Consider the following 23634-nt stretch of genomic DNA (forward strand, 5'->3'; position numbering starts at 1 on the left):
AAGTGAGTGCCTACACTATGATCCCCAGGTAAAGTCTTGCCAATAGTACCTATGCCCTTTCTAAAATATCCAGAGCCTAAGCCCTGGAGGAGGAACACTTGGGCAGTAACTGTGCTCAGGAAGCCTAGCGCTCAGATCCAGGCATTTACAAAAGTTTTGGGTTTGGGTTTTTTTTTTGTCATTTGTTGTGTTGTTCTTAAAATAATTCTTGAAATCCTAGATGACAAATAGACATTTAGACATTGTTCTTCAGTTGCCATATTCCACTGATTCTGAAATACAATTTCCTCCACATTTTTACATCTCTGATAGATCTTGGCATGTGTAGTATCTTACCATTGCTCAGCGGGATGTTTCCCCTGATGGTATTTAAACAACAGTACTCCACAACCTGTGGTGCTCAGAGTCAGTGAAGTAGCAGGGTAGGTTCAGAACAGACAGTGCCAAGTGAGCAAGTGAACAAAGACTGAAAGAGTTCACACACAGAGGTGGGCAAAAGGAGGGTTACAGTGGTGAGCATGCATAAGTTTATGTGCTCGTAGTATTATTTATTATTGTGCTATGTGTTTGTATTAGAACTGTAAACCTCCTTTTGCCCACCCCTGCACACTGAACCACGATCCTCGAACCCAGAAGCTACTAGATCTGCAGCTGGTTTCAGTCATGGGAAATAACTCCTTAGCCCCCATCCGCTCCTGCTGTGTGATAATGGCAACTTCTTCCACCAAGTAATAATTATTTCCAGACTGTGATAAATCAGCAGTGTACCTAGTTTTAGGACTAGAAAATTCTAAAAGCCTCATATAAAAAGTTGCATTTATTATCTTATTTATGTTGTTAATGTAATTAACATATTTTTCTCACATTTTTCAAGCAAGCAATGACCAAAAAAAAAATCTATGTATACTTCTTGTACATAACTTATTATATTGGAAAAGTTATTTAGCCATGACTTAAAAGATACTAGTCACTGAAAATGCATTTTCATCGCTTAAAACATGCTTAACTCTAAAAGTTGGTTGAAAATTTCTGATACTTCCAATGCTTATATGAAAAAACACAGTTCAATTCTGATCAATTCTTGCAAAACCAGGGCCACATCAGAAAAATCTATCAAATCCCTTGACTAACGGGCTCTGCAAAGCTGAGTTATATTCTCAACCATTAAGGTAAGTCTAAAATCAATAAAAACAATTAATCCAAAGAAAACATCATCATCAGTATATTGATAAATGAAAGGCTGCAGTCTCTAATTTTACCAGGAAAGCACATCTTTAAAAACACTAAGTGGAATGGGATTCAATTTAAAATATTTAAACTGAAGATATTTACTATTATTAATATAATAGAAACTGCCAGACTGAATGTCATCAGTGGGACAGCACAGTGACTCCTCGGACGTTTCAGGACTGGCAGAGCACAGCAGTGAGAACAGAGCTGCTGCCCATGTGACGTCGGGCAGGAGACCTCACCTCTCTCAGTCTCAGTTTCCTCAGCTGAAAGATGCGAATATTAATAATACCTACGTCTCATAAGATCCTTCTGAAGATTACGTGAAATAATACGTCACAAGCGTAGTATAATTACTAGCATGTAAGTGGTCCATAAATGTCAGCTGACATCATTACCATAGGATTTTAGCATACATTGTAAGCTGGGGTCATATCTCATGAATCCTTACATGGGGTCAGTCAATTCATCTAACAAATATTAATCTGACTTTCAAGGAAATAAAAATAAGCCAATGCGGTTGGAGTGGAGTGAACAAAGGGGTGGTTGGGGGAGGAAACTGGCATTGGATGGAGATGGGGAAAGGCCCTGTAAGACATGTTAAAGGGTTTTTAAATTTTATCCTAAGTGCTATGGGAAATCATTAAAAGGCTTTAAGCAGAAGGGTGATACGATGAGATCTGAGTTATAAATCTGGGGGAGAGACAGCACAGGAAGTGGGAAATCCAGTCCCCAAACCGTTCTGTGTGTCCTGGCCAAGAGATGATGACTGTTTAAGAGCAGCGATGACAATGCAAAGGGACGATTGTGACAGTAACAAAACATAGCCGAATGTGGATTATTCTGGAACCTGAAGAAACAGAATCTCTGATACGTTAGGGGATGCAGGTAGGACAGTATTACACAGAGACCCGGGAATGGCACGCCCAGAAGTTTATACATCTGTACACGTGTGTGCACCCACACACACACACAACTTTGTAAACAAGTCTAAGTGCCTAGCATTTCACAGGTGCTACACACAGACAAGGATGTAAGAAAGAGAAAGGTAAGTGCAGAAAGGGTAGATGGAGAAGAGAACAAAGTGGAGAAAAAGAAGAGGGGGAAGATACGAGAAAGGAGAGGAAGAGATGACGGGCTGGTTTCAGCTGACGAATGACCCTCTTGCTCAGAAAGGGCTGCCAACCCACAGACGAGTGGACCTGCCTATCTGCGTGGCTGGCACCATGGCACTGAGGACACGGGAGCCGAGGAAAGCGCCTAAGAAAAGGTGACTGTGAGAGCCAACAGGCTCTCACAACAGTTACTGTTTATGTCCAGACCCGCCGGTCTCAAGGGACCCATTTTCACATAATCTATAATTATCTCTTCGCTTTAATCGCCTTGTCATTCCTGAGGCTCTCCTGGGCACTGGAAGAGGAAAAGCTCATTAACTAAACCTTTTCTCCGCTCTCCAGCCACCCATGGCTTTTAATTGCTTGGTGTGTTATTATCTAGGAGTGCAACTGGGATCATTTTCATAAGAAAGGGAGGTGGAGAGGAGGGAGGGAGGCACGAGTCCCTGAGGTATGCACCGCAGACAAACCTTTGCTTTCTCAATCATTTATGCCAGCTGAGGTTTTACAGGCTGAATAAATCCATAACTCAAGTTCATTCTGAGCAGTCAGATTCTCAAGGGGGAGTGTCCCTCTTGCCTATCCACACTTGTGTAGTCCTCAAAGGATAACCAGAATGAAACAAGACATATGTCATCCAATTTATCACCTATCACCAAAGTGTTAACACAATGTTGATGGTGGGCAATATAGTGAAACAGGTAAGGATTTCACTATTACCAGCCACACACACGAAAGGAAGCAGGATAATCTTTTTGGTGCTAGGGCGGTCGTGTTGATGAGACCAAGGTGTTCCAGAATGACTTAACCTATTGAAAGCATAAAAATCTAAATATTCAATTCTTTAAAAACACATACTATTGAAGCATCAGAGTCCTACACAGATTAAAAACAGAAAAATAAAGAAAAAACCCCACAAAACAGTATTCCTATCTAACAATGAACTTCTGAATAAATAACTACATGGAATTTCATACCATTTTATAAGTCACTTACAGTAAAACATTATTTGTTGTAGCTTTGTCTCCAAACATACCCTTTTCAAAAAAATTTCAGAGTATGTTTGTGTACCACTTTCATTCCAGCTCATATTTTCATCAAAAAGTACAAAATTAAAGTATAAAATAACCACGTTCATTCTAGTTCTTAATACTTTTATCTTCCATTTTATAATCAGAACTAGAGAGCAGCCAATGGAAAGATATTTCAAAAATATTTTCAAAATCCATTACTGTTTAAAATTTTTAACTCTGTAAGTCAATGGTGAAAGAATCTTTTTAAAATTCTACAGGCTCTTGTGTCTGACCACAGCAGTGACCTCTGGTATTTTCTGCCAAAACAGTTCATTTGTCTCACAGAACAACTAATCAATTCCAGAGCCCATCAATCATTTTAGCTGTATAGGCTCTGGTCTTGCTTAGAGAAGGTCCAGATGGCTGCCTGTGTAAGTGGGATTAATAAAATTCTGATAGATTGCATAGCATCAAGCTGCAGAACATAACAGGGAAGATCAAATCTTACCACGGGGTGAGATGGATCTGTACATGCTTCATTTGTTGTATTTTTAATTCTTGCTCTAATTCTCAATTTATGTGCCAACTTCTAGATAAAACCTACGTATGCAAGTCACCCAAAGTGTTTTCTTGTTAAGTCAGCACATGTAGTAGAGAACCGACTGGCTCTTGGCAAAGCCCAGGGCTTACCAAGCAGAGCTTTTCCTGCCAGTCTACAGTATGAATGAACCACAGCTGATCTCAAGACTAGAGTAACTGTGTGAGTTACGGATTTCTTACTCTCTTGCTTCTATAGTTTCAAACGCAGACCTAACAGTATTGGTCCTCCCTCCCGTTTTTCAATTTCTTCTGAAAAAGCAAACAACCTGTTCCACATCCTATTACCAGACTGACATGTGATTTTAGCCCCCAACATAAGCCTATGTCTGGAGTCTTGACTGTGGGGACTCTCAGTAGCAATACTATGAAAGTGAACAGTGACAACAGGGTCATTGTAACTTGTTTTGTGCCGGACACTGTTCTAGGATGCCTGCGTGTATGTGTTCCTATACCCACATACGCACCATATGAGAAAGGTACTGGAGTCACCCCGTTTTACAGATAAGTAACTTGTCCAAGGTCACAGCGCTAAGAAGTGGTGGAACCAACATTTGAATGCTGGCAGTTGGGCTCCATAATTTTTGTACTTCATTAGCCCCACATTATATCGCTTCCACTATATTACAGAAGGATTAACTAGCTTCAGAAGAAGAAACTGGTGTCAGGGCTCTGGAATATGCACTCAGAGATCTGCATCTATGACTATACTGTCACTGTCTGTGACAGGGTGGAATACAGGTCAGAGCCAAAACAGGCATGGGGCAAGCCCAGAACTGGCCCTGGTGGTCCATGGCTCAAAAAATCCATGATAAAACTGAAGTGGGCCCTTAGCTTGTCACCTATGGTGCGCACTGTCAGGAAAGTGGCCACGACAGTGGGGCCTCGGCCTTGTGAAACTGATTTATTCAACCGTGGTTTTCCTGATCTTTAAAAATGTGAGAAAAACTACAGGTTTACTCATTAAAGTATCCGAAACAGAACTCCAAGTACACTTTTAATGATCTTTTTAAAAAAGAATGGTTCTACAGATGAAAACTTTTCCTTTCATTCAAGTTTACCATTTGGTTTCTGAAACTCTAAAACCTACTGTTACTTTCATCTTCAGCTGAACATAAAATTCTGCCAAGAAACTGCAATTAACTTCAGTTAAAACAGAACTTTCTCTTGGAAAACTAAAACACCACCTACTATATGTCACCAAAATACAAGCAATATTTGGCTACATAAAAGTCAACAAATAGCCCCCTTTCAATGTTGTAACTACATCCTTCTACTTAAGAAACAACAGGGCCCTAACTGGCGTAGCTCAGTGGAGTGAGTGCCAACCTGCGGACTGAAAGCTCGCCAGTTCCATCCCCAGTCAGGACACATGCCTGGGCTGCAGGCCACGTCCGCAGTGTGCGAGAGGCAACTGATAGAAGTATCTCTCACACACTGACATTCTTCTCCTTCTCTTTCTCCCTCCCTTCCCCTCTCTCTAAAAGCAAGCAAATAAAATCTGAAAACAACAAAGACAAAAAACAATAGGGGTACATCTGGTCCTTCACTGGAGTAGCCCAACATTTCAATGTAGAGTATTTTTTATCATGAATCTAGTTTGTTATGCTGGAATTGTGTTCAATTATAAAACAAATTCTCTATATAGGAAAACTAGTAGTTGCTGTAGTAAGATTACTGTTTGTGACAGTTAAAAGGCTTTCCAGTGGCTCTCATCTTCATGTTTCTTACTGTTTCATATCATAACAACGTGTTCTGGAATACAGAGACTTAAATCATATCACAAAAAAATATTTAGATGAGTTAATGAAATAAGGCCAAGACTAACCAGTTCTGCCCACAGCAAAGGTTCCCGTCATTCGATTAACTCATGTTACTAAATACACATGCAGACGTCAACGGTGAACACACTATTAAAAGTGTGTTCAGACGAAGCTGAGATGCCCAGATATTCACAGTGTTTTGTCTCACAAATTCATAATAAATGTACGTTGAGTTGAATTAAAATCTCTATAAAAATACATGATGTTGCCCTGGCTGGTGTGGCTCAGTGGACTGAGCTCCGGCCTGCAAACTGAAGGGTCACTGGTTTGATTCCCAGTCAGAGCATGTGCCTGGCTTGTGGGCCAGGTGCCCAGGTGGGGGCATGTGAGAGGCAACTACACATTGATATTTCTCTCCCTCTTTCTCCTTCCCTTCTCCTCTGTCTAAAAATGAAATAAATAAAATCTTTAAAATATACATATATATGAGATGTTATTTGTTACTATTTCTTATGATCAAATTCTAAATACTGATTTAAAACAAAGAATCACTTATTTAGAAATTGGACGAAGGATAAGCGAGCGGGGAGGTGAACTCTTCTCAGGAACACTTGGATTTTCCAGACATCTACTCTCACTTCGACTGGGGTGCATCTGATGTGCTTCCTGTTCGGTAGAGACATAGCAATCAGGTCACTGGCCGGCACAAAAGAAAGTGCACACAGCATGTCATTTGGAAAAATACTAGAGTCTGGGAGCCCTTAAAGAAACTGGTGCACAAAATAAGGCTCGTTATTACTTACAGATAAGTGATTGATATTATTAGTAAGTATGGCAGGGGAGAATAATGGGGGGAAATGTGGATAACTGTTAATTGAAAAACAATAAAAAATATGTATACTAAATAAAAAATGCAGCATAGGGGATACAGTCAATAATAGTGTAGTAACTATATATGGAGCCAGGTAAATTCTAGAATTAGTAGGGGAATCACTTTCTAAATGTACAAATGTCTAACCACTATGCTCTACACCTAAAACTAATTAAAATATTAAATGTCAACTGTCATTGAAAAATGAAATAAAAAATTGCCCCCCTCCCAAAGTATGTGTGGTGGTTTTTAAAAAGCAAAGTCAAGAAACTGTCTCAGTTTCTTTACCCAGGAAAGTAAAACAGCCTGTACATTTTCTTAAGCGCTGAGGGAAGGAGGTGAGGACAGGCACATCACCAGAAAACCAATGCGCAGTCCCTGCTTTGCGACAGGGCCACCGGGCTCATGCAGTGTGAGCCACAGTCAGGAAGCTAGGCAAGGCTTCCCCCTTCGGGAAGCAGCCACGGATACCTCCCAAGCCCTGGGGACTTCCACTAGGTACCTGCTAACTTCTGGGCGCTTGCTCAGATGGTGAGAATATAGAGATAAAATGTGATCTCTGACCTCCAAAAACTAAAAGTTTAGTGGAAGGACAGAGTTTTTATTTACTGTGGTCTAACATGATAAATGCTATAATGAAAGTGTGAACCAAGAACTATAGGAAAACAGAGAAGGAATGGCTAACCCCCCTCCTATCATGGAGGAAAAATGACTTGATTTGAACATTTTGTAAACTTTGATTGGTAGGGTTAGGGTTCTAAAACACCATTTTGGGGGAAGACTCTAAAGATGAAAAATACAAGTTAAGAACCCTGAAATACTTTCTGAATGTATAAGGGTGAAGGAGGAAGGGGATTAATCTCTGAAAATGGTTTTTAAACTTCGCTTCCTCAGGACTGCACGGGGCTGCCCACTGTTCTCAGGGACCAGGGTGGCAAATGCACTCCAGGCCAGCGGCAGCCTTAGAGGGCGCCTTTATTCCCCTCAACTCTCCAAAAGCCTTTCCCCATCCCAGCCCAAATTAAACGCGTAATCCAAGGAAAAGGGGTGTGGTTGCTACCCAATTAGATTCAACAGAGGACCCCTAGTACGAACCAACTGGTCATTAACTGGAAATGATGGGCATTTAAAGTTTTTGATTCACAGCGGTATCAAGGCTTCCCTCCCAGAATGCTGCCTGGGAGCCCTTATCCCCACGTCCTCATGTGGTGGGTAATGCCAGCAAAATCTTCTGCAAGACTGAAGCATAGAGTTTTGGTACCACTCCCTCTTCACCCTATGAAGGTACATGATCTCCCTTCAATAAATTTAACCAATCCCCACTGTCCATTAGAAAATTAAAGTTCATTTATTTCACGTTAATGAGTAAGAAAAGTAAAGTTCAGGTAATTCAAAAAGGGTTAAGCACATCAGAGACTCCTATTTCATTTTTATTCGTAAAGAAACAATCTTAGAAGGTGTCACGTGACTTTAAAACAGGACAGAAACCTTTCCCTGATTTACGCAGACACAGTGATGAACGAAAAGAATTATCCAAAAATGTCATACATTATAAGATTTAAGTCCTTTATGAAATAATACAAAATGACCCACAATTTTTAAGTTGTGGTAAAAACCATGTAAAACGTACCGTGGTCACCAGTGGTGAGTGCACCATTCAGCAGTGACACGGTGCCGGCCGCTTGCACTGCTGTGCAAGGCCTCTCGGGACGCTCCCACCCTGCAGAACTGAAACTCCGGGCCACTAAGTAACTCCTCCCACCCACCGCCCCTCCCCCAGCTGCGACAGCGCCCTCCTACTTTCTGCTTCTGTAAACCTGACTGCTCGTGATACCTCATATGAGTGGAATCATACAGTATTTATCTTTTTGCGACTGGCTCATTTTCACTTAGCACAATGTCCTGAAGGTTCATTCATGTCCTAGCTACATTTCGGAATTTCCGTCCTTTTTGAGGCTAACACTCCACTGCATATACTATCTTTTGTTTGTCCACCTGTCACTGGCCCCCTGGACGGCGTCTACCCCCTCGGCTGTTAAGGACGGAGCTGCTACGAACGCAGCTGGGGAAACGTGGTGTTCAGACTCCATGGCGTTCAGACTCCGTGGCAGGCAGAACTGGAACTGCTGGGTCCTACAGTGATTCTCTGCTCAATTTTTTTGCGGAACCTCCACAATACTTTCCTTCATGAACCATTTTACACCCCAAAGTGGTTTTTCATTTGTAGCCCAAGTAAATAAACTATAAAAATTAAAATCATTTAAAAACTCGTATTTTGAGGAAAACTGACACCAACAAAACTCCACAGCTTTAGATTGCCTGAGACACAAAACCCTGCCCTACCGACTATTTAAATGCCAGGCAGGGTTACTGTCTGGTACTTGTTGATTAATCAGACACTTGTTGGTTTTAAAGATTATACACCTTAAAAATTCTTTCCTGTCATTTATTATCCTACTGGAGATACCACCAAATCAGTGTCAAGTTAAGAAAAAGTTCTTTAAGAATGAAGTTTTCAGGATTAAAAATATGAAGATACATACACACAAACTTACATATACATGATGTATATAGGAATAGATACACAGATATTCCTATTATCAATGACCAGAAGAGAAAGTTACCTGATGATTTCTTCATGATACAGAGAACTAACAACTGGTCCGCCAAATCCAGTACCTGCTTCTTTTCCTTTCTTCTCTGGCGTCTGTGAGGGGAGGGGTAGAAAAACGACACATGGATTAGAGCAGTGTGTATTTAAACCAGTTACCAAATACTACTTTGCTAAGGAATACTCAAAGTTTGACTGTTCACCATTTCTCCACAGCACTAGTCACAGGTTCAAGATGGCACCAGAAAGGCAAGGGGACTCTTGGGTCATCAAAGCAGTGGAATGAGTATCCACCAGCAAACTAAGGTCGTTCCACAAGGTCATTCCACAACTGCTTCCGGAGTCACCTAAACAACACTCCCCTAGCTGATTACAAGAGCTTAGCTATGTTCGCTATAGAAAATACGGCTGGTCTGTGTGGAACAATGAAAACAAAATATGAGATGTAAATACCAGATATAAAAGGTGATCAAGAAAATCATACCCACATTAACAAAATTAAAGTTCCCCCAAAAGAAAGGAACTAAATTAAACTATAGTAAAACTTCAAATTCAATCATAAAGAAAATATTTTTAGGTGGTGAGAAGGAAGGAGAAGGTGGAAGGGAGAGAGGAAAAGAACCCTGGAATAAAAGGAAGAAAAAAAACCCAACTTATGGCAACGCTTTCCAAAATCGAGTATTCACCAGGTCCTGCCCCTTGATATTCTCAAAAAGCACAAGATGATGATGAAATTTAGAAGATCCTCCCAAAACCCATAACGTGGAAGCAGGGGACCTGGATGTTGCTCCTGTCTGAGAAGCTTCAACTGCAACCTCTGCAGAGCCCACACGTCCTGCAGCACTGATGGTCTCGAAACCCTTACTGAGGACCAACTGGCCTCAGCAGTGTGGGTTTATGTTTAGACTCAGTGCGCTACTGTACTGGCCCATCCTCACGCTGGCACCACATCATTACTATTACAGCAGCTTTGCAGCAAGTTTTGAAATTGCAAGTGTGAATCCTCCAACTTTGTTCTTTTTCAATAGTGTTTTGACTATTTGGGGCCTTTTCTGCACGTCCATCTGAATCTGAGGATTGGCTTTCTCACTCCTGCAGAAATGGCAGTTAAAAATTGATTTGAGAGAAACTGCATTGACTCTGTAGGTCACTTTGGCTTGTATTACCATCTTAACAATGTAAAACCTGACAGTCTATGAACATGGGACGTCTTTCCACTTATTTAGGTCTTCCTTAATTTGTTTCAGCAATGGTTTAGTGTGCAGTTTTCAGTATAAAATCTTTCACCTCCTTGGTTTACATTATTTCTAGGTATTTTATTCTTTGGGATGTTATTGTAAATGAAATTTTTTTTAGTTCCCACTCTGGGGTGCTCGTTGCAGGTATATAGAAACACAACTGATGTTCGCATGTTGCTCTCGCATCTTGCAAATCTGCTGAACTCATTTATTCACACAAGTGGTTTTTGCAACAATTTTTTGGATTTTCTACATGTAGGATGATGTTATCTGTCAAAAGAGCTAGTTTTACTTTTTCCTTTCCAATATGGGTGCTAAACTTCTTTTCCTTGTCTAATTGCTCTGGCTAGAATTTACAAGTCCAATGTTGAATAGCAGTGGTGAAATCAGGCATTGTCCTATTACTGATCTTAAGGGAAAAGCTTTTGGTCTCTCACAATTGAATGTCACGTCACTTGTGCTTTCTTATAAATGACCATTATCATGGTAAACAGATTTTGCCTTCATTTTTGAGAGCTATCTTAAATGGTATAGAATTATGAGTTGACAGGGTTTTTTGTTTTTTTTCCCCCCTTTTGACTTTACTCCTACTGATTTCAGGCTTCAGAAAAGCTTGCTGTACTTTTACCTTGGTTCCTCTGTATCATTTTGGGAGGTGAGGGGATCTGGATGCTTTTTAGATTTTCACTGGTTTTCACCAATTGATTATGATGTGACTTGGTGCTTCTTCTGCTTGGGGTTCATTGAGCTTCTTGGATCTATGGGTCAATGGCAGTGATTATCAACTAGGGAAGGTTGTTGTCCCCTTTTTTCCCCCAAGGTACTGGGCAATGTCTGGGGTCAGTTGTCGCAAATGGGCGGTCCCACTGGCATCTAGTGAGTAGACAATGGAGTTACTGCTAACCATCCTACAACGTACGGTTCAGCCTCCACAATAAAGAATTATCGAGTCCCAAATGTCAATGATGAAACACTCTGATTTGTAGTTTTAGTCAAATATTTACGATTTCAGTTATCGTTAATTACATTTTTATTTATTGTCTCTTTCTCGTGCCTTTTCTCTTTTGGGACTCCAATATGAGACATTGCTTGGTATTTTCCCACAGCTCACTGGGGCTCTGTTCATTTCTCATTCAATCTTTTTTTGCTCTGTGTTTGATTTTTATTAGTTTCACCTGCTGCATATTCAAGTTCACTAATCTCTTCTGATGCAAAGTCTAACATGCTGTTAATCCTACCCAGTGTATTTTCTCATATCAAATATTATTTTTTTCCTTTATAGAAGTTCCATTTGGGTCTTTTTGGGTCTTCCCATTTCTCCATTATGGTCATGTTTTTCTCTACTTTCATGAGTATATAGAATATATTTATGATAACTTTTCATCTCTATTATTTCTGCTTTCACTGACAGCTTTTCTTCTCTTGGTTTTGGGTCATATTTTCCTGCTGTCCTTGAATGCTTGGAAGATGTTTACTGTAAGCCAGAGAGTGTAAATTTTACACTCTAGTTTGGTGATTTCGTTGTGTTCCTCTAAATTATGGTAGACTTTGTTTTGACATGAATTCTGTTATGTGGAATCAATCTGACCCTTTCAGGACTCACTGTAAAGCTCTGTTATGGCAGAGCAGCCTTTAACATGCTGCTTAATTCAGCCTCTCCGCTGAGTTGCAATCCTTTGGAGGCCGCTGCCACAGGCCCCATGTATTACATTTTCTTTCCACTCGGAGTAGCAGGAAACAAAATACTCTCAGTCCTGCGTCAGCTCCAAGAACTGTTTGGCCTCCTGCTCTCTCGTATTTCTTTTCCTGGCCTGTTAGTTCCTTTCTCTCTCTCTCTCTCTCTCTCTCTCTCTCTCTCTCACACACACACACACACACACACACACACACACACACACACATTAGTGTTTAGTCCCAGGGACCCCTGAGCAGATCTCTGGACCACCCTCCCTCTGCAGGAACATCCCCCCTGGTACCTGGCCCCCTGTTTTCTAGCTCAGATCGGTGTCACGGCCATGCTCTTCTGATTGAACCTCCCTTCGCAGCAGCCTGAAAACTGCCGCCAGGCAGTAAGCTGAGGCGACCACTACACTCCTCTGCTTCCTTTGTCTCCTAGTTTCCCACTACTTTTAGTGCCATTTCTGAAAATTATTATTTCATCTATTGTGCTGAGTTTTCTTCTTGTTTTGGGCAAAAGGGTAAATCTCATCCCTATTACTCCATGCCCAGGAGCAGAAGTCCCACAAACATTAATTTAAAAGCCAGCATAACATTCCACGCAGGAATGCGCCATAATTTATTTAACCATTATCTGACAGTTGTCTATTTAGGTTATTTCCACTTTTCCTCTTAAAAAGATATGATGAATATCTGTGTACATCAGGCATAATACAGTTGTAATTAAAATCTTTAGGGAAAATATGACCCCATAATTTGATTACAGTGTATTCTAAATATATTTCTTCTTCCTGAGATTAATTCCTCTTTCTGAAGCAAAACCACACAGCATGTTAGGACGCTGCTGACGTTTTTTTTCTGGGGGTGGAGGGGAAGGGAAGATTATATCTTAAGCAGAAATTATATTTCAAAAAATATCTGCCATTATCAGATTGAATTCAGAATAAAGTTGCCAAAGACGCATTAGTTTCCGCCTCCACCCACTTCATCCGTAAGGAGGGGACTCTGGCTGCTGTGGTCTCTGGATTTCCACTCCAAGGAAACGCTTCTCATCAAGGCTTAAGCAGTTTATTTCATTTCTCTCTACTCAAAATCCATTAGGTTATTTTTATGTCGTGTCAGCAGTTACAGAAAGAGACTCCAGCCTGGCAGCCAGCAGGGTAAAATTTGCCAATTCTGACATTGCCTCAGACTGCATCATCTGAGACAATGAGATGCCCCTCCACTGGGAGGGGAAAGGATCCGTCTTTGGTTGGATCTTTACCATCTGGATTCGGACTCCACATCAGGAGCAGGGTCAAGATTTAAAACCTTGTGGAACTTTCTTTTCCACCTGAAAAATAAGTATTCCAAATGTTATCAAGCTAATATAGGCAAGGCAGGGTTTCTTCCTTCCATGTGCTACCTTTTTGGCTCCTGTTTTATTGCTTTATTTATTTATTTATTTTTGCTTAATTTGTTTATAGGTCTAGCTGTACAATGTTGAGTAATCTCTCTGCTTCAAATTCCTCATTTGTTTTATTTATTTATTTATTTATTTAAATTGATTATGCTGTTACAGTTGTTCTATTTCCCCCTTCATTCCCCTCCACCCTGCCCCCCCATCCCCACCATTACCCCCCTTTAGTTTATGTCCATGTGTCTCAAGTCCTTTAGGTTCTATATTTCCCATGCTATTCTTGCCCCCCCCATCTATTTTCTATCTACTGTCTATGCTACTTATTTTCTGTACCTTCTCCCCCCATCTCCTCCTCCCACTCCACTGTTGCTAACCCTCCCTGAGATCTTCATTTCTATATTTCCACTCCTGATCTAGCTGTTCTTTTAGTTTGCTTTCGTTTTAGGTGTGGTTGTTAATAACTGTGAGCTTGTTGTCCTTTCACTGTTCATGTTTCTTTAACTTCTTTTTCTTCGATAAGTCCCTTTAACATTTCATATAATAAGGGCTTGGTGACGATGAACTCCTTGAATTTGGTCTTATCTGAGAAGCACCTTATCTGTCCTTCCATTCTAAATGAAAGTTTTGCTGGGTAGAGCAATCTTGGTTGTAGGTCTTTAGATTTCATGACTTGGAATATTTCTTTCCAGCCCCTTCTTGCCTGTAAGGTCTCTTTTGAGAAATCTGCTGACAGTCTGATGGGGACTCCTTTGTAGGTGATTGTCCCCTTAGCTCTTGCTGCTTCTAGGATTCTCTCCTTCATTTTAATTTTGGCTAATGTAATTATGATATGCCTTGGTGTGTTTCTTCTTGAGTCCAACTTTTTTGGTACTCTCTGGGCTTCTTGGATTTCTTGGAAGTCTATTTCCTTTGCCAGATTGGGGAAATTTTCTTTTATTATTTGTTCAAATAGTTTTTCCACTGGTGGTTGTGTCTTTCCCCCTTCTGGTACCCCTATAATTTGGATATTGGAGCGTTTAAAGATGTCCTGGAGGTTCCTAAGACTCTCCTCATTTCTTTGAATTCTTGCTCCTTGACTCTTTTCTGTTTGGCCATTATTTGCTTTCTTCTGGTCCACTCCATTGATTTGAGTCCCAGTTTCCTTTTCATCTCTATGGGTTTCCTGTGGAATTCCATTCATTTCCCTTAATTTAGCCTTCATATGTTTCTCTAATTTGTGGCTATAATCAACCAGATCTGTGAGGAAGCTGATGACCAGTGTTTTAAACTGTGCATCTGAGAGTTTTGCTATTTCTTCGTCGCTTAGATTTATCTCTGGGGCTTTGAGGTCTCCCTGCGACATTTTTGGTCTGTTCTGGCCCTTTAAATGTGAGAAGCGGCGGCTTGGACTCCCAGGTCGCTGGGTTGTGACGCTGTATGTGGGGGCGTGGTCAGAGCGGGGAAAATGGCGGCGCCCTCTATCGCCGCTGCCGCCCTCAATCGCCGCCGCCACGGCCGGTCCAGCCGCCCAATCCCTCGCTTGTGCGCAATTAGGCAACCACAGTCAACACGCTGCACGGCCTCCCCACTGTCTCCTCTGCAGTCGCTCACCCGGTGAGTTGCTGGGTCGCTCACTAGGTCCAATCCTGGGTTTGGAACCCGTGCGTCTGGATTCGCGCGTCTGGATTGCGCGCCCGGATTCCGCGCCCGGGTCTGACAGAGCCCTCCTTTGCAACTCCTCACCAGACGCTGGTTTCTCCCCTTACCAGTCGGGCTGAAGAATTTGTTGTTAGCGGACTTCCGAAAAGTTCAGTTTTCCATGTTCTGGTTGTGTTTTCTGATGCTATTATTTAGTTGTCCCTAAACTTGGTTGTGTGAGGAGGCACGGCACATCCACCTAAACCTCCATCTTGGCGGAAGTCCCCCAAATTCCTCATTTGTAAAAATAGGAATAGTAGCTATCTCATATGAGTGCTGGAAGTATTTTAAATATATATACATAAAATAAAACAGTGCTCAGCACAAAGTAGATACTATATAAATGTTAGCTAAAGTAACAATGATTATATTAACCCATCCTGAACTATAGTAACTTTGTATAAGGCTTCAACCACAATCCTTCCTGTTGCTCATCTTTACATGATCTTTACATTCTTGATTTTTTAAGACAGAAATGTGGATCACAATAGATTTTAGGGCCTGTACCTCTCTTTTCTGTTGTTTTCATGATGTATTTAAAAATCTGGCCTCCAGGACACTTTCAAATTGCTTGGCTCCAGTCCTCACTCCTACTTTTACCTGGTTCTTCTTTTTCCTTTTGTCTTTATTATCCTTTTACTGCTTGGTTTTGACTAAATCCCCAGGCCACTGTGTGAGGCTTCTTTGGCAGGTTAATCTTGGGAGCTCTGCGGCTCAGGCAGATCTGGAGACCCTTACCATGAACCCCTTGTACTTGGACGTGAATCGAAGTGTGCACAACCCCTCTAAACCTCACCACTGGCAGCCGTAGGCTCCAGCCATTCTGAGGTCGGTCAGACTCCCTCGTGTTCTCTCCTCTGGAAACACAGAAGATACACAAATGTTGTTGCTGCTGATGGTTTGTCCCTGTTTTCTTTAGTCAACTAGTTTTGTTACAGATATTGCCTAAGAGCTTTGGGTTGCGCTCTCCTGGTTATTCTGTAAAGGAAGCATTTGGGAATAATCAAAAACTATGCTACAACCACTGCCATCTTCCCAGAACTCCAATGATCGCGAATGATTTCTGATGAAATGCACGAAAGAAAAATTAGAACAGATTAGAAAACAGTAACATTACCAACAAAACAGTGAAACAGACACACACAGAAAGAGGCTTCTAACACCTGAATATCTATAGAGAATACCTATATAGAAATATGGATATAGATAACACAGAAAGAAGCTTCTAATAACTAGAGCTGTAAAAAAAATCGGGCTGATTTCTTAACAAATACTATATTTCCATCACTTCTAATGGAAGCCAAAAGACTGCATATTAGAATAAGTTGGAGACAGAAAGTTAGATAACCACGAATGTTCTTTCTAGCTATAAGATTACAATCCTACAAAAGAGAAATATTATTTTTTAAAAAATATATACAAATGACCAATAAGCACATAAAAAAGATGCTTAATATAATTTATCATTAGAAAAATTCAAATCAAAAAACCACGTTTGAAAGTCAAATTAAGATACCACTTTATGTCCATTAGATTGACTAAAATTAAAAAATCAGAAAATAACAAGTGTTGGCAAGGGTACAGAGAAACTGGAACCATCATGTATGGTTGATAAGAATGCAAAATGCTGTAGCCACTTCGTAAAGCAGTCTGGCAGTTCCTCAGAAAGTTAACACAGAGTCACCACTGACACAGCACTTCCACTGCTAAGCACGTATCCATGGAAAATGAAGACATGTGTCCGCACACACACCTGCACACCAAAGTTCTTAGTAGCATTATTCACATTAGTCAAAAGGGGGAAATAACCCCAATATCCGTCAGTGGGTGAATGGATAAGTAAAATGTAGCGTATGCATACAACAGATTATTATTTGACCGTAAAAAATGGAGCACTGATTCATGCTTCAACTTGGAACAATCCTCATTCTTCTGTGCTACACCATACTAACTGAAAGAAGCCCATCACAATAGATCACATACAATATGACTCCACTTACTTGAAATGTCCAGAATAGGCAGATATATAAAGTAGACTGGTGGTTGCTTAGGACTGGGGGCAATGGGGAGATGGGAAGTGTCTTTCTGAGGTGATGAAATGCTCTAAACCGGTTGTGGTGTTGGCCACACAACCTCGTGAATATGCTACAGGCCACTGAACCGCACCCTTCGAATGGGGGCACTGCACTGTGTGTAAGTCATCACGTGCCTCAATTAAGGGGAAACGGCAACCCCAAAGAGCACAAAGGTAGGAACAGTGGGTGAAGGGATAGAAAGATATTTACCTTAACTAGCTTTTATGCTCATCACATTCTTACTATGATTAGTAAACATAATGTGCTTAGTAAACTACGTTTAAGGATGCTAGCAAACTTAAAGATCACATGAACAGGAGTTTTCACCTAAAATAAGAAAGGTCAGCTATTTAAAAGAATGCATTTGGTTTGTTGTCGAATATAAGTTTACTCTCCAGATCCGGAGTCGAAGAGGCATCACTCTGCCAGGCTATCTCTAATCTAGAGCCACATGATTATGACCTTGTCCTATCGCTACAGTCACAAAATAGAATTAATTCTAGATTATGTTAGGATTTAGCTAGGATATATATCCTTATAAAACGTAACACCAGCTTAGAATGACACTTCCTGAACTCGGGCCAGTACAGTACTAATTCATAAAGAAAATGTATTCATAATTAATTATTCAGAAATATAATTACAGTCAATGAACCTTCAAATATTTTTTTTATTATTCTCTTCTTATTACTCTCAAACATTCAGGTCAGTCTTCTAAAAACAAAAAAAAGGGCAAAATTAATTTTATAGTTTTAAATCTTCAAAGTAGGTAAGTTTATAAGCAAAAGCTTCGAAAAGTTTTAAAAAACTCTCTCTTCATTTTCTAACTGTATCAAGGCACGGTGCGCATGACTGCCGCCAGGGAAGGACCTCGGGTAGACTGTATCTGACAACAGCAATTACATGCAAGGTTGGAGATTAGGGGACCGTGAATGTGCGGGCAGTAATTGCTTTGGTGTTTTCTGTTACCGTTGAGGGTCAATGTGAAGAGAATTCATGGCAGACTTCACCTTGGATGCAGCTGATCCAGGCAGAGCGAAAGCCCCGGTCAGAGGAACGGCAGGCAAGCAGAACATTCATTTGCTAAGAAACTGCTAAAGCATGAAATAGAAACAACTAATATGCAACACTAAAAGGTATTCCCACCTATACCTTTGAATTATCTGTGAAGAATATCAGAAAGATTCACACATTGAGGTTCCTCAAATTGCGAAGAGATTAAGGTCCTGATAAACTCATCACAAATACCATAATCCAAAAATGTATTTAATACGCCTCACCTATCAAACACTGTAACTTAGCCTAGCCTACCTCGAATGTGCTCAGAACACTTACACTTGCCTGTAGTCGGGCAATCGTCTAGAGTTTCATCTCCAGAGTCATTGCCTTCCTCCTCTTCTCACCAGAAGCAGGGGGCACAGATGGGCGTTTTGTGGACATGACGGGATGTGAAAACACGAAACACAACATCAACACTTCACTGTGGAGTCCTGTTCATCTGCCTTCGTGGTGGCGGGGCTGGCAGGAGCCACGGCTCACTGACGCTGTCCAGCATCACGAGACAGTATCATGCCGACAAGCCCAAAAGTAGTTTCTACTTGAATATGTATCACTTTTGCACCATCATAAAGTCAAAAAATCGTAAGTAGGGGACCATGTACATGATCCAATGCTGACCTTTATTTAGCAAGAGTTCAAATAAATGATCTTTCATAACATCGCACTATAACAAAAGCTTACAGAGTATTTGGAAATTATAGTAAATAGAAACCTTGGAAACCTGAAACTCTGGAAACGTCTGAAAGAGCATTAACAGCAAGCTCATCAGAACAACAGCAGGAAGACGGCAGACTAGACCAGACCTTCGGCCCCTCCCCCCACGTCGCAGACCACAGTAACTCACCAACCGCCACAAGCCCAGGAGACCAGCAGGCGTACACCTAGGAGGAGGGGCCAGACGTGCCAAAGGCTGGGACAGAAACGTCCCCTGGCAGTGAAACCTCAACAATCGGGGCCTAACTCTGAAGATACGTCCCCTTACCAAGTAGAGTCCTACCTGCCACATGCGGTCCTCTACACGTTGAATCCTGCTTACTCTGTCAGGCCTGCATCACCCTGGCAGGCTGAACTGTCCCCAGTCCCTCTGCTGGAGAGGAACCAACCTTGTCACAGCAGCATTCACCTTCGAAGTCCTAAGAAAGGTCTCTTATTCTGTCTCCCCTGGTCTCAGTGACAGACCAAAGGTTACTGACTCATTGGCCCACCAGACTAGAAACAAATCACATCGGCCTTCGCCTGTCAGTTGAATCTTGCTCAAATGACCTCAGTAATCAGATCAGCGCTAAGGAAACTTAAAATCAGTAGTCAGAAAAAACTTGTAATCACTTAAAGAGGGGGAGAAGCTGAGATGAATCAGATGACTGGCTTCTTCTGAGGGAGGAAAAATGAATTGGAGAGGTAAAAGAATTTTCATACAATAAATGTAAAGACATACAAACATACACGAACATTGAAAGCACTGTTCCATAAAAACCTGCCGTACTACAAATATCAACTTTTTATCAACGTCGAAAATACACATCCTCGTTTAATATCTCTCTCCTACAGCACAGCTCAAAATAGCCCATCGGTGAATAAGCATGATTCAGCAACTGAAATGTTTTCAAAAAGACGATGGAAACTGTACATAATGTTAGAACCACACTCAAAGAGCATATGTGCCACATCATGAGGCATAATTTCTGCTAACAAACATCCCTAACTTTCCCCAGTTCAACTCAGTTTAACACAGTAAGTACTGTGAAACACTTACTCTCTCATATACTGAGCTTATCACCGAAAGGTGTAAGATCGAATATTAAAATGTTCACTATAAATGATAAAGGCAGATTTACAGACAAGGGGCTGATTGGTGTGGACTGGAGGCTTTATGGAGTGAACAGGAATTGATCAGGTCCAAATGACACCACAGGTCGAAAGGGTCAAGGCAGCATTTCAGGGAGCAGCGTGGGACCCATCGTATTTGAGGGACGACAAGGAAGCCTGCTAGACAGGAGCCTGTTTAGGGCACGGACAGTCAGCGATAAGTCTGGGTTTACAACATTAGCGACAGAGACACAGGCTACCAAGGACTTGAAAATAAACAACCTCACTGAGAAGGTACCAAATTTTTTTTTAATTAATTTATTTTTTTAAATTGATTATGCTGTTACAGTTGTTCTATTCCCCCCTTCATTCCCCTCCACCCTGCCCCCCCAACCCCACCATTACCCCCCTTTAGTTTATGTCCATGTGTCTCAAGTCCTTTAGGTTCTATATTTCCCATGCTATTCTTGCCCCCCCCCCATCTATTTTCTATCTACTGTCTATGCTACTTGTTTTCTGTACCTTCTCCCCCCATCTCCTCCTACCACTCCCCTGTTGCTAACCCTCCTTGAGATCTTCATTTCTATGTTTCCACTCCTGATCTAGCTGTCCTTTTAGTTTGCTTTCATTTTAGGTGTGGTTGTTAATAACTGTGAGCTTGTTGTCCTTTCACTGTTCATGTTTCTTTAACTTCTTTTTCTTCGATAAGTCCCTTTAACATTTCATATAATAAGGGCTTGGTGACGATGAACTCCTTGAATTTGGTCTTATCTGAGAAGCACCTTATCTGTCCTTCCATTCTAAATGAAAGTTTTGCTGGATAGAGCAATCTTGGTTGTAGGTCTTTAGATTTCATGACTTGGAATACCTCTTTCCAGCCCCTTCTTGCCTGTAAGGTCTCTTTTGAGAAATCTGCTGACAGTCTGATGGGGACTCCTTTGTAGGTGATTGTCCCCTTAGCTCTTGCTGCTTCTAGGATTCTCTCCTTCATTTTAATTTTGGCTAATGTAATTATGATATGCCTTGGTGAGTTTCTTCTTGAGTCCAACTTTTTTGGTACTCTCTGGGCTTCTTGGATTTCTTGGAAGTCTATTTCCTTTGCCAGATTGGGGAAATTTTCTTTTATTATTTGTTCAAATAGTTTTTCCACTGGTGGTTGTGTCTTTCCCCCTTCTGGTACCCCTATAATTCGGATATTGGAGCGTTTCAAGATGTCCTGGAGGTTCCTAAGACTCTCCTCATTTCTTTGAATTCTTGCTCCTTGACTCTTTTCTGTTTGGCCATTATTTGCTTTCTTCTGGTCCACTCCATTGATTTGAGTCCCAGTTTCCTTTTCATCTCTATGGGTTTCCTGTGGAATTCCATTCATTTCCCTTAATTTAGCCTTCATATGTTTCTCTAATTTGTGGCTATAGTCAACCAGATCTGTGAGGAAGCTGATGACCAGTGTTTTAAACTGTGCGTCTGAGAGTTTTGCTATTTCTTCGTCGCTTAGATTTATCTCTGGGGCTTTGAGGTCTCCCTGTGACATTTTTGGTCTGTTCTGGCCCTTTAAGTGGGAGAAGCGGCGCCTTGGAGTCCCAGGTCGCTGGGTTGTGACGCTGTATGTGGGGGCGTGGTCAGAGCGGGGAAAATGGCGGCGCCCTCTATCGCCGCTGGCGCCCTCTATCGCCGCTGCCGCCCTCAATCGCCACCGCCACGGCCGGTCCAGCCGCCCACTCCCTCGCTCGCGCGCAATTAGGCAACCGCAGTCAACACGCTGCAGGGCCTCCCCACTGTCTCCTCTGCAGTCGCTCACCCGGTGAGTTGCTGGGTCGCTCACTAGGTCCAATCCTGGGTTTGGAACCCGTGCGACTGGATTCGCGCGTCTGGATTCCGAGGCCGGGTCCGACCGAGCCCTCCTTTGTAACTCCTCACCCGAGGCCGGTTTCGCCCCTTACGGGTCGGGCTGAAGAATTTGTTGTTAGCGGACTTCCGAAAAGTTCAGTTTTCCGTGTTCTGGTTGTGTTTTCTGATGCTATTATTTAGTTGTCCCTAAACTTGGTTGTGTGAGGAGGCAGGCACATCCACCTTAAACCTCCATCTTGGCGGAAGTCCGAGAAGGTACCAAATTTTAAAACACACAGTTTCAAATGTTCTGACAAGCAGAGCGCCACTCCCGCAGCTCCACGGCCCTTCGCTCACAATGTCACTAGTAGTCTTTGGGCTGCACAGAGATGACCGGTTTAAATGTTTCTTCCCTTTCACTAGGTTTTGATCTCTCTGAGACAAAGGACTGTTTACTTTTGTATCCCCAAATCTAGTACTATGCCAGGCAAGCTGACTGAATGAAAAATAGGCGAGTGAGTCAATTGTGGTCATATCGAATGAACGTATCATCAAACCTTACTGTGTAACTAAGCGGCTGTAACACAGCAGCACAATGCAAACCACAGGCAGTTAGCACTTTGTGTGCTCTCTTAACACCCACTGAATTATAGAATCTCATGACTGGGAAGAACATTAAAGAACATTTAGAAAAGAGACTATTAGCATAATGAATAAACTAATAAAAGTAAAGCTGATCAATACACAGTTTAAACAATGTCTTTACAGTTACCCATTTTCAAGTATTTCAAAGGTGAGGCATCATCACATTTCTTACAGTAAGAAAAATATCAAATACATCAAACTAATTATTCATCTAAGTCTAACAATAGATGACACTTCTACTACCTAATTTGGATTACTACAGACAGTATTTAAAATATTCTAAATTAATTTTTTAAGTTCACAGGCTTTTGGCGGTCACTGGCAATCTACCAAGTGATCTGAGTGGTTTCGCAGTTTGATTATAATGCTGATTCAACGAGAGCCTGGCACTCTCCCAGGGCCTGTGGTTTTTCTGACTTGCTGAAGAAAGAAATTAAGGATGTATTATTGGGTATATTTAAGTTTTAAGTAAATACTTTGTTTTATTATTAAAACAATTATGACAAATCTTCATTAAAATTTATGTATATTAGTAGTTTGCCTATGCTAGAAATAACAGACTAAAAAGCTTAAAAAACACTTTCTAGAGCTCCAGAAAACTTGCGGCTTCTAAGTGGAATGTTTTCATTTTCTAGTCACTGTAGTCAAGATCACCTAGCTTCTCCTATTGAAAAGTGAAAGCTGAAACATTGACACAGAGACTGGCAGTGATAACCTAGAAGAACTGGCATAGAGGAGGGAGCAAGTCTGAAACACCAGGAAACCTGCCATTCACTTCACAGGGACTCTCTAGTGGTCGTGAGCGACTCGTGTGTAAATTGGTTCGAGTAACCGGTGAGCGCTCCTTTGGGGCACATCATTTGTAACACTGATTTACTGGTCTGCTGCCTCCCAGAACAGGTCTGATCAAGAGTTTATAGTTAGGCTGCGTCATGTGGACACAGAATGTGCCTCAGCACCTCGCTTTGTGAGATGGTGTGGACATAGAAAATAAAACTGTTTGATTCAATGAATTGAGAATGTTGGTTCCA

At 41.4% G+C, this 23634-nt stretch overlaps 1 protein-coding gene across 1 annotated transcript in view; it reads right to left on the reverse strand.

The window, feature by feature from the left end:
- ACBD6 (acyl-CoA binding domain containing 6) overlaps positions 1-23634 on the reverse strand; it is a 134595-nt gene that overhangs the window by 79842 nt on the left and 31119 nt on the right. The window contains 1 exon segment of the mRNA XM_037145628.2: positions 9214-9296. Coding sequence (XP_037001523.1) covers positions 9214-9296 — 83 coding nt within the window.

This window comes from Artibeus jamaicensis, unplaced genomic scaffold (assembly GCF_021234435.1).
Source record: "Artibeus jamaicensis isolate MK-2021 breed Jamaican fruit bat unplaced genomic scaffold, CSHL_Jam_final contig_327, whole genome shotgun sequence".
NCBI classification, from domain to species: domain Eukaryota; kingdom Metazoa; phylum Chordata; class Mammalia; order Chiroptera; family Phyllostomidae; genus Artibeus; species Artibeus jamaicensis.